Raw genomic sequence first — 14,155 nt, 5'->3', positions numbered from 1 at the left:
GAATACTCGAAACAGAAGACCCAATCACAGTGAAATATGAGGAGAGGTGGGCAATGCTAAAATCTCTCCCCAGTCCATTGGCTGGAGATGATGTCGTACCTTGCAAATATTTAGTAAAGCTTGTGGGCTACCAGATCACGTTAAGGGTGGTGCTGATGTGTTCAGTAATGCCTACAGACCTCCTGTAATTTGTAAATCTCGTTGTCATATGCATCTTTTCCTGATTTAGACAGCACATGGACGTGTGTTTTGTAGACGATAGTGCAGAAACGTGGAAATGTACTTGCGGAATCGGACCATTTGTGCCGCACAATTTGAAAAAGTTCGGTGTTTCCAATCCCTCGTATTGAGTACCCACACCTTACGAACACTGTGTCTATTTACACACACTACGGCGCAAGGAGTGTCTGTCGAACTTCCCCAGGACGTGTATCCGAGCACGTTTCAGGCGAATCTCGGCAACATCGTTCAACAAACCTACTGCAGTATTGGGATCAGACCGACATGACTGCACGTCACCAACATGCACCACGACATGCACCACGACGTGCACGACAGGGTGGAGGACATCTCCACACGTACACCATTGACATTCCTGACTGACGAGTCCATCCCTTATACGGACTAGTCAAACCGTCACCACGGGTGTCTGATACCTCTGTCACATTTTACTGACCTCTGACCATCTCATGTTTCACATCTACCACGTGGAAACACCAAAATTTGTGCACTTAAGAGTACATAAGGTCCACACTCGTCCTCTCTCAACTCCCTAGCAACCGTTGTCTACAAGGACATAGACGACAAAACGTCGTGAAAATGACGAAATTAATCATAATAATGGACAACCTCAAAGAGTTGTTAAATGTTTTGCAATTTCATCTTGAAGGAGACGAACGTTTCAGAGTTATTAAAAAAATGGTACGCCTGACATTCTGTTTTGCGGCGCGCCGTGTAAATGGCGCAATTTAAACATAAATTGAAGAAGGTGCACACGAACATGATGCAAACCCAATGAATAACCGCGCAATGTCTGCCTTTAACGCTGCAGTCTACAGTTAATCCACAAATTCTTCTCAAACAAGTAGTATACCTTTTCCATTTTTTTCTCAGATTACGTCAAAATGACACGAATAACCTATCACGATAAATGTTCGATATACTATAGATGAAAATAAATAATTCCATTTATGTTTTGCTCGCTGTGAGAGATTTATGAAAGAAACATAAAATAATTATTTAAGTAGGAACACATGTTTACCAACACTTAGACAGTTAGAAACCATTATAAACTATGATAAATATCCGAATGTACGTTTGTGCATTGTCGTATTTTAAGAATACAAACAAATAAGAACAAGAGTCATCAGAAAGATGACGTATCCCCCCGGCAGCTGCCTGTAAAGTAACCACTAGTAAATGTGCAATTCTGTATGTAATGAGTCAACAGTTGAATGTTCTTTAAGAAACATACATTGTTTACCATCAAAAGATCCACCATGGTCGCATCCATATGAAATGGAAAGTAAAACGGGTGTTTCTATGGGTTTGCAAACAAATGACAAATTACAAGAAACAAGCGTATAGTCAACGAAGTCATCTATATCCCCCACCCATTTTAACACGTTATAGTCCCAAACCAGGTAACTGACCCAACATTTCTCTTAGCCCATGTCAAAATAACTGCAATGGACATTCTAAAATAAGCATTTCTAAAACTCCTTAATATCAAATGGCACCTGTTCAGTATGTACTTTATATATGGACATGCAATGTTTGGCAAGGAAATATTTAACAATTTATTTGTTATACTCCATAAGTGAACCTACCCTATATGAAAACTTAAATCCAACTTGTTGCCATTGAAACGTAAAAAATAAAAAAGGCACCAGTTCAGTATGTGCCTGGTAGACATGTAAAGTTTTGTAAGAAAGTATTTAACCGTTTTTGAGTTACGCTCCAGAAACGAACACCGCCCTTATTGAACCTAAGTCCAACTTGTTACCATGGAAACGTAAAAAAAAAAAAGAAGAAGAAAGGATTCCTAAATAGCAACAGGCACCAGTTCAATATGTGCCTGGTAGACATGCAAAGTTTTGTAAGTATTTTACAGTTTTTGAGTAACGCTCCGGAAACGAACACCATGCTTATAGAACCTAAGTCCCACTTAATTGTTGCCATGAAAACATAAAAAATAAATATTTCTAATATTCCTAAATAGCAAAAGCCACCAGTTCAGTATGTGCCTGGTAGACATGCAAAGTTTTGATCAAATACACTGAATTATTTTCGAGTTCTGCCCCGGAAAAGGAAATGATTACGGACGGACAGACTGACTGATCGCTATATCTCCCCGCATTATATGCCGGGGGATACTAAAAAATACTCACAGATCTCTCTTGTTATCGGGAAGCGTCGCATCAGAGATAATTCAGTAAAAGAATATCTTAATTTTTAAAAAAACGGCACTGTCAACCTCGGGACTTCTTACCAATGCACGGTGGAATCCATTGATATCATGAGACCATTTGTATACCATTACAGTTTCTTCCCAACAAGGCTTACATTTTGAAGAAAGTATTAATAATATGACAATACCATATCGAGTATTGGTAATAGGATGTTTTCCTGAATTGATGATATGGATGATGATGGAGTTTTTTTATTCAAAAGACGACTAAATGTTTTAAAGACCTAAAGCTATTTATATTTTCAGTTGACAAATTTTAATAACAAAATAAACTAACATACGTTTCTTTTTCCTGAGCCCTCCAAGTATGGGGGGAGTATGAGTTATGAAGTCCCTAAATATGGCAAGCTATAAATGATAGGAAAATCAGCATTAAAAAAAGATGATATTTCGAAGATGAAACAGCAATTTATTGTGGCTAAAACCTAAAAACTATTCCATACATGCGAGAACCCATCCCCTCGAAATCGCATGCTTGCATATATGTCTACAACTGTTCGCCTTGTCTTGTTGACCCGTGAAGATCCGGGTTAGACTAAAAATGGTTTTCAGCAACCAATGCAAGTTGCAAGAGGCGACTATGCTTGTCATAAGAGACGACTAACCGGATCGGGAGGTCAGGCTCGATAACTTGGTTGATGCATTGCATCGTAACCCAAGTGCGTAGATCGACGCTCTTGACATCAATCACTGGAATGTCTGGGCCGGACTCGATTATTACAGACCACCGTCATATATAGCTGGAATATTGCTGAGCATAGCGTTAAACAACAAACAAACTTTATCTTGTTTGTGTATGATACTCAACAGCCCGCGTTATTCAACCTATATCACGGCAGGCTATAAACAATAGATTCTGAGCCAGACAAACGTTACTAGTGGTTGAGCAACGCCCCCATTCCGTCGGGGAAACAATCTCAACAAGATGACGCGCCAGTAACAGTTGTGCATGACACAAATTAGGAGTGGATAAAAAGTATCATATGTAGTTACGTATCAGTTTTTATCAATAATAACAACATATTTACCAGGAGTTACGAGTGTATCAGAAGAACGACGTCACGTGATCGGTCCCATACTACCATCTGTGTTACACATTTAATCCAGGCCTCATGTTAGAGCATAGGATGTCTGACAATTTTACTTCCTATAACCTCGTGTTCATAGTCACACGGTTATTCATGTATGTGTTACACGTAGATAAGGCCCATGCACTGATGTTAACTATGCATTGTGAAATATATATTCAACTAGCCTGAAGTCTCATTACTTCCAAGTTACAGTATAGTATAGATAGTGTTTGTGAGGGTACTTCTCTCTCTGTGTTCACCGGTGGCATGTGGGTTCAGTAAACATCACGGAACATAAATATATGTACCAGTGTCATGTAGATACAAAAGATATATTTACCTATCACTGCGAGAGTGCCATTTCCGTGTTTTGTATTATCATATGGCGTTGAGCACAATCTGTTTCACACAAAATCTGATTATTTAAAATATACTTACATATTCTTATTCATACGTATGTGTAGAAAGCTACTGATGTCCTTATCGTAAGACGGTCGATCGAGTCGGTATTGCGTTTAAACGGGGCGTATTTGCTCGGGTGCGCGAATCAACGACATACATCTGTATGAAGTGACCAGGCTTTAGTAAAAGGTCGATCGCAAAAACAAGACCGATCTGTTGTAACCAATCATATATGATTAATTTCTATTTTTTTCATCTAACCTTTGTGGTTTAACGCCGGTCTATAATTAATCGAGTCGGGTTGACATTACGAGCAACGATCTACGCAACTTGGATACGATGACATGCGTCAACAGTCAGCGAGCCTGTCCACCCGATCCCGTTTTTAAATCTCTTTTTTCACTAATAAGAATGTTGTGTAGCAAAGGGAAACGTGAAGTATTAACGTTTTGATGAATGGAAGGGCAGCACCATCTTGCCCCCATCCAGGCATCCCGTAGGCGAGTGACTGAGTCAGTGATGTTGAAGGCACCAGTCAGAAATAAACCGTCTACTTCACGGAGACCAGTCAATAATCGAGACTGGACGACACAGTTACAGAAAGAAGAAACAACGACCTTATACGCTCTGTGCGGCAGGTCGCTCAATACAGACTGGGTCGCTAGTGAAATATTAGTGGAGATATGGAGAAGCGGTCTTTTTGTCGTCTCAGATCAGATCAGTTTGACAGGTCTTACAGCCACAGTAATCCAAGTCAAATGAAGCGCTTGTTGACGTAGTGTACATCGGACTCCAGCACGCAGCCTTTCATATCTAATGCTACACACTGGCGCCAGGTCAACAGATCGATCAACAATTAAACGAATGCTGCATATCTCATGAATTCTGCAAGACGCCTTTGTCCATCCGCGCTATAACGAATGTGACGGGTTGCAACTTCCTGGTCTGGGTATCTGACATTAGCCGTATATAAACCTGCACATCAAAATGTTCCAGATGTCGACGTCCTGCTGGCTACTGAATGTTACACCTGGGAGCGCAACAAGACATAGTACATACTACAGTCACATCACAGTTATCTGTAATAGCATAAAACCAGTGGCTGATTGCGAGAACAAATATCCATGACTTCTGGTCAGTCCGAGTGCATGAATGTTGATTAACGCAGCAGTCAGCAATACTGCAGCTATATCATGACAACCCGTCGATAATCGAGAGTGCACATTAAACCAGTGACTGAAAGAACGAGTGACGATTCGCCTCATAGAGATGCGATGGCACATAATCACCGTGCAGGTCATCCCTTGTAGCCACCCGATTCCCATGGACTTCAGTTGGCGCTTTGAAGAAATGGCTACAGTAGGCGCCTGCGTGTATGTTTGGTTGGTTGGTTGGTTGGTTTGTTGTTGTTGTTTAACCACACTCAGCAATATTCCAGCTATATGACGGCGGTCTGTAAATAAACGAGGCTGGACCAGACAATCCAGTGATTGATATCATGAGCATCGATCCACACAATTGGGATCGATGACATGCATCAACCATGTCAGCGATCCTGACCACCCGATCCCGGTCGCCTCTTACGACAAGCATAGTTGTCTTCTACGGCAAGCATGGGTTGCTGGAGACCTTTTCTACCCCGGATCTTCACGGGTAGCATGTATCTTTGAAAACCTTTCCAGCCTTGATATTTACTGTGAATGAATATACTCCTATGCCAATAGAATAAAGTATGTATGGTCATGGCATGTTTAACTCAATATGCACATGTTAATGTCAACAAGGTGTACTGTACTAATTTATATGTTGTGCGTGAATCAGTTGTGGGTTTTTGCCGCTTTAAATATTATACATGACGACGTGTTATCCTGATGCATGTACAAGGAAATCCTGTAGAGAGATGCAGGGCACCACTTTCGTCAAATCCAGGCGCGTTAATATGTGGATATGTCTTACTTAAACGGAAACTTATAAAAATATAAGCACATGCACCAAAGCAATATTATCACGCGTTTATATAGTGCACCCGTTCCGTTTCTTGCCGGCGTGTAAACAAGGGACGTGGTTACCTTCATTTCGCCATCAGTGAAACAAATTTCTATCCCTGTATCTCCCCTGTGTAGCTGAAACATTGTACACTCCGCAAATCGAAAATTCGGTCACATTTTCAGATCTAGGCAAGAAACACTTATAGGTTCAACGGTTGCCTTTTTCATTCATGTATTGAGTTTCTCAACTCATTTTACTCATGATCAATTGTTCCTCAACTAATTTTACTTATTCATCAGTTCCACAACTAATTTCACTCCTTCATTGCTTTCCGACTAATTCTTCACTCAATTAAAACGAAGTAAATAATAAAATCACTTACGATGTATGACACTATGACGATATTTATCTGATGGATTACAAGTAACTATTGTAATAACATATATGAACTCCCAAACAAGCCAGGTCAATTCGTATGGATGTCCGCACTATAGTGAAGATTGCTGATTGGTTCGCAACGGGTTACTCGTTATACCGAGGGGTCGCTTTATGGCTTGTAAGCTAATAAACATGCACGCGTTGATCAGCTGGCGACCGCATGGACAGGCAGGGTCAATTTCTGAAAAATTGGCCACACAAAAACAGCCAAGCATCAAGATGACACACCTTAGCCTCTATCTCACATAAAGTATTACTGGAGTGTGAAGTGCGCATGAGTGGCCCCACGCGGGGTACACTCGCGTACATTTGTTCAGTTTGTCACATATATATATATATATATATATATATATATATATATATATATATATATATATATATATATATATATATATTCCGACTTCTGATCGATATTTCACGGGATATTGATAAATGCCAAATATGACTACTCGGCATGAAGAAATTCAAGGTCGTTTGTAGATATATTCAATACATAAAACAGCTATCCAATATATACCAACAATTTATGACAATGAAGTTGTGTTTAAAGGGGCACTGATCTAACGCAATTCCCCGGACTGGTTGTTGCCTTTGTTATTGTTTTTCCGCCCGTGAGTACCCGGATGATACGCAACGCAACTGAGCGTGACCAGAGACTGGGCTACCGTCTGCAAGGACAGCTAAATAAACTTGGAGGCTGGAGGCAATATTTGTTTTACGCATTTTTGCATAAACACTGATTGGTTAACTGTGATCTATACAGATTTCGACAAAGGGCGCATGTTAATTAATTTCTTCAGCCTAAACAAGCAGCGGAGCTCATCGGATGTCGTCATTTGGAAATACCCCAGATGGTTATAGTTTTATACTAAAAAAAGTATCCATGCAGTGAAAGCATTTTCGGATTTCGGCTTGCGTCGATAATACGATTACTACTCCCTTGTTGACATCCACGTTTTCTCGTATAACCCTTCACTTGTGTATTTGTCGTCATTCACTTGATGCTCAGTTAATGAATTTATTACAGGAACAATTAGTGGTAGCACCACTTAGATTACCTGACAAAGGTTCCCATTTGGCATTTATTGTGTCTGGGGTAATTATTCAATCTAAATCCAGGTTTGAAGTGAGGTGAAATGTGTGTTATGTAATATGCACGTGGCAGCCCAGCAAGAGATGAATGATCAGTTGATTTATTTTTTTGTAAATCAACGGAACGTTCCTAGTCATCAAAGGATTAACAGAAAATACGTTGATTGATTAATCACTGTTATCTTGCACAGTGGATATGTCAAGAGTGAGTGTTTACATGTCTAGGTTTACTAAAACAAAGGGAATACATTCATACCATGGCGTGAAGTGCCGATGCCGATGTAAAAACAACATACTTTGTTCAAAGGGTTAACTTATAATACGTTGATTGATTGATCATTGTTATCTACCACTCAATGGATTTTTTAGGAACCGTGAACGTTATGAAAATAGTTGTCACGTGGGCTTTCTCAGCCGACCATTGAGACCTGACACCTATGTAAAACACCTGAAACAATCCAAGTGATCAGTTGAGAAACGAACACGGGTTATAATATCCCGAAACGACATATATCTTTTAAAATATTTGATTGTTACTGAGACACGTGACATCGAATAAGTTTCTTTGTACATCTGCAGACGAGTGGGATATTGTTCCTTTGTGTGGATATTCACGGATACATTCCTCGAACAAGGACGCTGCCTAAAATGTATACACATAAATTTGGTAGGTTGTAATTATGATATTTGCATTTTGTTTTCCTTCATTTGAACCGATTCGTTCTTGTTTCTCTACGTCTTGGTTGGGAAATTCTTCAATGCGCGATAGACGTTGTTTTCACAGGTCGTTTCCTTTGTAAGCGTGTATATATTACCGTCAATTTGTAAAATTCTCTCAGGCAATTTATAAAATGTGTAAATATTTCAGTCATTTTGACTAAAAAATCTGTCCAGATTGATTAAGACGATCAAAAGGGCCTACAAACATCACAACAGATTATTATGTAGGATTAGAAGCCAAACAACATAGAAATGTACTTTTCTCAACGTAACATTTTCAGTCTCTTGGTGATGACATTAAACATCAAAATGTTTGGAATTCGTTATCATAATAATACAGAGGGAAATGTTTTTCAGTCACTTTGTAAAATAACTGAATATTTAGACGTTTAATAAATTTGTTACACATTTGACAGTAACAAAAAATACACACTATAAAAAAAGCAATGCGCAGGTGAAATATGTACTTTGTGTTGCAAGTCAAAATAGTCTAAACGAAAATCGCAAAATTACCAAGCAAGTGACTTATCAAAACTTCGTCACCATTACCGATGCTACCCACAACGATACCTACATTTCCTTATTATCTCGAAAACTGTATTTCATTTTGTTCATCAATGTGACCATACGCCCTTATTACTACCCATAAAAGCGACTAATGCGCTTACGAATGGCGCAGCAGAGGTCGCGAACTAGTCTAGATTTCTGCTATACATCCGGGTACTCACTGAGAAAAAACAATAACAAAGGCAACAACCAGTCCCGGGGAATTGCGTTAGATCAGTGCCCCTTTAAGTTTGTATAACTTCTTCACATAAAGTACAGGTACGCTCGGCGCCGCGTCGGGGCACAGTGCTATATATAGACTCATTAGGTATATAATGGGCCTTCATTTTAACTCCGGTCAATGCTTGAAAATATAATTGTCAAGTTCATCAATTCAATCAATACACTAACAGATAAAAAAAAAAAATCCAGGTGGCGACATCTGGTTCTTATTTCTGTTGTTTTTTCACCAACCGCCATTTAAGGCGTGACGGATCTTTCACTGAAATTATAACAGTGATTGTTAGACATGTCCCTAATATTTTGAGTGAACTTGTAAACTCTTCGATTGACGTTTAACGCGTTTCACTGGGATGGACTTTGTACAGTGTATCATGCTATGTATGAATTGTAGTTGGGTTGAACGTTGGTTAAACGATAACCTCTGAGCCTCACACAGAAAGAATTGCGTAATATTGAACTATTTTGTTGTGGACATTACATGGGAGGTATCTCCACAAAACAGTTGACAGGTTAGTAAAATAGGCAGGAGTCTTTGACCATGGGAAAATGGACAAACTTGAGGAGTGAGTGAGTTGGGTGTAACACCACTTTTAACAGTATTACAGTTATATCACGGCGTTTCAGCTTAATGTGGGAGGAAAGCCCGAAGTGATGCAGATCGCAGACGTTTACCACTTCGATGAAACCCACAAGCACGGGTATGGTGCTGACAAACCTAGAAACATAATGGGGGCGAACCGGGATTCGAATCCACAATCATAGGTTTCTGGCGTGCCCAAGGGCCGCAACTCGCGGCGCCTTAGACGACAGGGCCACACGTGACCCCGACAAACTTGAGGAAAGTGCATTGACCAAATACTTGCTGAAAGACGGCTTAACATCTGACGCCATCCATGAAGATATGAGTACAAGACAAGGGAAGGGTGACGCCCCTTTAAAAGGTGGGCAGTAGAGTTGAAGCATGGCTGGGACAGCCCTGAAGACGATTCCGTCAGCAACACCACAAACTTTTCAGAGAAATAACAAAGTGTCATTCAAGGGCGGTTCCAGCCTTTGTAAAAGTGAGGGGTCCAAGATATCAAAATCGTCTCTGCCTACAACATACTACGTTCGGTTTTCAAGGCCCACATGAGTCGGCGGGGGATGGCATTCTCCGACATATGCAATGTTTTATGATGAGATCTATGTATTTTGAGGTAGCATATTCATAATACGATTGTTTGTTTCCGTGAACAGTTAAAACGCTATATTTTGACAGTTTACTTAAATTGTAAAAGGAACCACTTCACTACCATGTATGTAGATGTACGTCCCGATTAGATTTGGTTTTGGTTTGTTGTTTAACGCCGCACTCAGCAATATTCCAGCTTTTCGAAGGCGGTCTGTAAATAATCGAGTCTGAACTAGACAATCCAGTGATTAGTACCATGAGCATCGATCCAGGCAATTGGGGTCGATGACATGCATCAACCTAGTCGGGCGGACATATGCAGATCTAGGATGACAAATGTGAAAGCCGAAAACTCATCATTTTGTTTTGTGTTTTCGAACAAACTAATAACAAATAGAGTCAACATCGTTATACCTAACATATGTTTGTTTTCCTGGTTTATCAATGACGAGGGCATGTTTGTTTAAACAGTTTTCACTCTGTAGGTAAACAGTAAATACAAACATCACGATCTACGCGGTACGGGATGCGTTATTTCCTCCTCTGTACTTCCGACATCACATTATCATCACGTGTCTCCTGCTAGTTCTAAGAATACGGTAGAGGACATTAATCTAAAGCAATTTCTGAGTAGACGGAACATGCACTCTGGTTGATATTTTCCTTATATGGAAACTGCTCTCAGTCATACCGGAAAATCTATCAATATGTATAAAGGCGATGGATGGTGGTAAAATTAAAAAACGACCGGGTTCGATTCCCACACAGGTAATACATGGCCTGGAGTACGTTCTTGGTCCGTCATAAATACGTACACAATACATTTCTATGGACCGGATCTTGTAAACCCCTTTCGATTTTTTCCTCTATGTGGCTTTGCTTATTATTTGGCAAATCTTGGCATTTTATTTTTCACATTGCCTCAGTCTGGTCTGTAACATTATAAAGTAGCATGCAAAAACACCAGCTCAAAAGTAACATAGAAACTTAGTAAAAACCTGCTCATCCTGACTGACTTTGCCTTGAGAGTGAGTGAATGAGTATGGTTTTACACCGCTTCTAGCAATATTCCAGCAATATCACGACGGGGGACAACAGAAATGGGTTGTACACATTGTACCCATGTGCGGAATCGAACCCGGGTCTTCGGCATGACGAGCCAACGCTTTAACCACTGGGCTACCCTACCGCCCTACTTTGTATTGTGTTTGTGATGTATAAGAACATTATTCAAAAATTTTGAAATTTATAATCAGCTTTATCGTAATTTTAATTACATGGATGTAGGATGGAAGATAAAGTCATTTCTTGCAATGTTCTATCATTGGCAAATGAATACAGGTCCTAATTAATATATGTTTTTCAAACGTCGATTACCACATCGTTGGCGTGACGTTGGGCAGTAGTCATTTATTCAGTGTTGAAACTGTGCCATGTGTACATGATGTAATTAACTGAAACTGCCTGTCGCACAATCAATCAAACATGATACCTGCTATTGACCAAACACCGGCTTAATTTTATTATCATATTGTGATAGCAGCATTGCAACACATGCATGAGACCAGTCACTGGTTATTTACACTGGTTTTCAAGTTACCACAGTGGTTGGTAACAGTGATCATGCACCTTGTTGGTTTGAGTCAATTAAGTTTGATAGTTTTTGAAAAAAATAATCGGGAGGAGGGTGTGTTTGGGGGGGTTGTGTTTTGTTTTGTTTTGTAATTGGGGAGGAGTGGGGAGAATGAGGAGAGATCACATTTTACATCGACATCTCTGTAACATAGTGTTGATAAACAGTAGACTCCCTTTGGTTGAGAGCCTCATTCACTTACGACTCGCTCGAAACGATAACATTTGAAACTTACCTTCGCTGTTCCAGGCAGCCCTTTCTCTAGTTCATCTTTTAGAGCAATCACTTCTTCTTTTAGTAAAACCTGATAAATCATGGTAAGGGATTTGCCCCAGTGTAACTCCTCTGGGTTAAAGTTTTCTGTGTGTAAACCGAAAAATCTATGTTGTCGGGGTTCCTCGGCTTGGCGTTTGTAGTACAAACAAAATACCATTCACTATTGGGCAGAAGGCATTTCGTCAGCACACTGATGATATGCACGAATCTGTATTCTGCTGTCGGCTGACTAAGTCAGAGAGATCTCGGCAGCTTCCAGTCCGTTGTGTTTATTACAACACATGCCATTCACTGCCGACTGTCACCTTACTACGAGATCATTCAAGGAACTTGGAGCCATCACGTGGACAGGCGAAGTCGTGACCCCGATGTGAATGTCATGAGTGACGTCACAAGGTTAGAGGTCATATCACACGGGGAGGTATCATTGTAGCTGAACGGTGAAGTCTGTGCGCGTTGCTCTTGTCAAGATTCAAGAAAATAATGCAGTATTGGAGGCCTCGTGGCCCAGAGTACAATATATTTATACATAATCTATCTAGGGATCTTACACTACTCATGTACAATCATACTCAATGAAATGAGATGAATACATTATGCATAATTATATATTTTTAATCTGATTTACATAAATTTCTCTTCAGATATACATTCAGTTATTGAATGTGTTGTGGACGAACTCAGTTTAATTTTTTATTTTCAGACGAGAAGAATGGTTTATGGTAATATTGTGGAGTGAGTGCATTTCTACTTTGCTATTGATAAGAACAGACAACATGGTATTTTGTGTCCACGTATACCCCGTATATGACGTCCTTTGTATCAGTATTTTATATATATATATATATCGGCGACAAGACAGTGATTGAAAGGTCTACGATGTCATTGAAGGGTATTTATAGGAAATGGATAAAGTAAAAACAGGAGAGACACAAAAAATAGGATAAATGTGTATGTTGTGTCAATATATATACATATATATCCTGTTAAGAAACCACTGCTATATATTCATATATCCGGTTTGTTTGTTTTTGTGATAAAAAAAGGGAGATATGCAGCTTCATCGCAGCTTATAAGGGTACACTTGCACCCTTTACATCATTCTATCACGTTGTAATAGTAATACATAGGTACATATGCATGTAGTTCACATGCTTAATTGTCAGTGACACCTTGTTTCGATTATACATATTATCCTGACAAAGTGAAATTTGTAAGTAATTAAAGACATGCTGAAGTAATACTACGGTTTAATGAAGACATTGTAGACATGTGCAGAATAGCAGAATCGAGTGTAGCCAGTATATCTTACGAGCGGATCCCGAGGGACAGCCGCGCCTTTTTCTAAACCAGGACCTTTGGGACAGGAAATATCTCAAATTGTACACAACTTGACAATGACATAACATCGCGTTTCAAGTTTCAACTTACGTGACTGTTTGAACGAACTTTAACACGTCGAAGTTGTAGTACTCGTCCCTGGCGAGGTGTCGTGACAGAAGTCAGTCGGGGGGTGGGGGTGGGGGTGGGGGTGGGGATGAGGGTGGGGGTGGGGGATTTGCAATGTCATTTTGATGTGTTGTATCCGTATTGCATCTGTATGATGATGGAAGATGTTGTGTTGTATCTGAAATGATGGACGATATTGTGTTGTATCTGTTGTGATGGGCGATATTGTGTTGTATCTGTAGTGATGGGCGATGTTGTGTTGTATCTGTAGTGATGGAAGATGTTTTGTTTTATCTGTTTGTGATGGACGACATTGTGTTGTATCTGTAGTGATGGACGAGGTTGTGTTGCATCTGTTGTGATGGACGAGGTTGGGTTGTATCTGTAGTGATGGACGATATTGTGTTGTATCTGTAGTGATGGACGATGTTGTGTTGGATCTGTAGTGATGGACGATATTGTGTTGTATCTGTAGTGATGGACGAGGTTGTGTTGCATCTGTTGTGATGGACGATGTTGTGTTGTATCTGTAGTGATGGACGATGTTGTGTTGTATCTGTAGTGATGGACGATATTGTGTTGTATCTGTAGTGATGGACGATGTTGTGTTGGATCTGTAGTGATGGACGATATTGTGTTGTATCTGTAGTGATGGA

At 39.9% G+C, this 14,155-nt stretch overlaps 1 protein-coding gene across 3 annotated transcripts in view; it reads right to left on the bottom strand.

Annotated features, from left to right (window-relative positions):
• LOC139453381 (glycine N-acyltransferase-like) overlaps positions 1 to 12,425 on the bottom strand; it is a 52,679-nt gene extending 40,254 nt beyond the window's left edge. For all 3 annotated transcript variants that reach the window (XM_071235061.1, XM_071235063.1, XM_071235062.1), the window contains exon 1: positions 12,010 to 12,425. In XM_071235061.1, the coding sequence (XP_071091162.1) occupies positions 12,010 to 12,207 (198 nt within the window). In that variant the 5' untranslated portion in view covers positions 12,208 to 12,425. The remainder of the gene's footprint in view (positions 1 to 12,009) is intronic.
• Positions 12,426 to 14,155: the final 1,730 nt, after the last annotated feature.

The sequence above is a fragment of the Haliotis cracherodii genome, unplaced genomic scaffold (genome assembly GCF_022045235.1).
Source record: "Haliotis cracherodii isolate W230 unplaced genomic scaffold, xgHalCrac1.p SCAF_9, whole genome shotgun sequence".
In the NCBI taxonomy this organism is placed as follows: Eukaryota; Metazoa; Mollusca; class Gastropoda; order Lepetellida; family Haliotidae; genus Haliotis; species Haliotis cracherodii.
The sequence above is the reverse complement of the archived record's forward strand: the minus strand, read 5'-3'. Positions and strand labels throughout refer to the sequence as shown.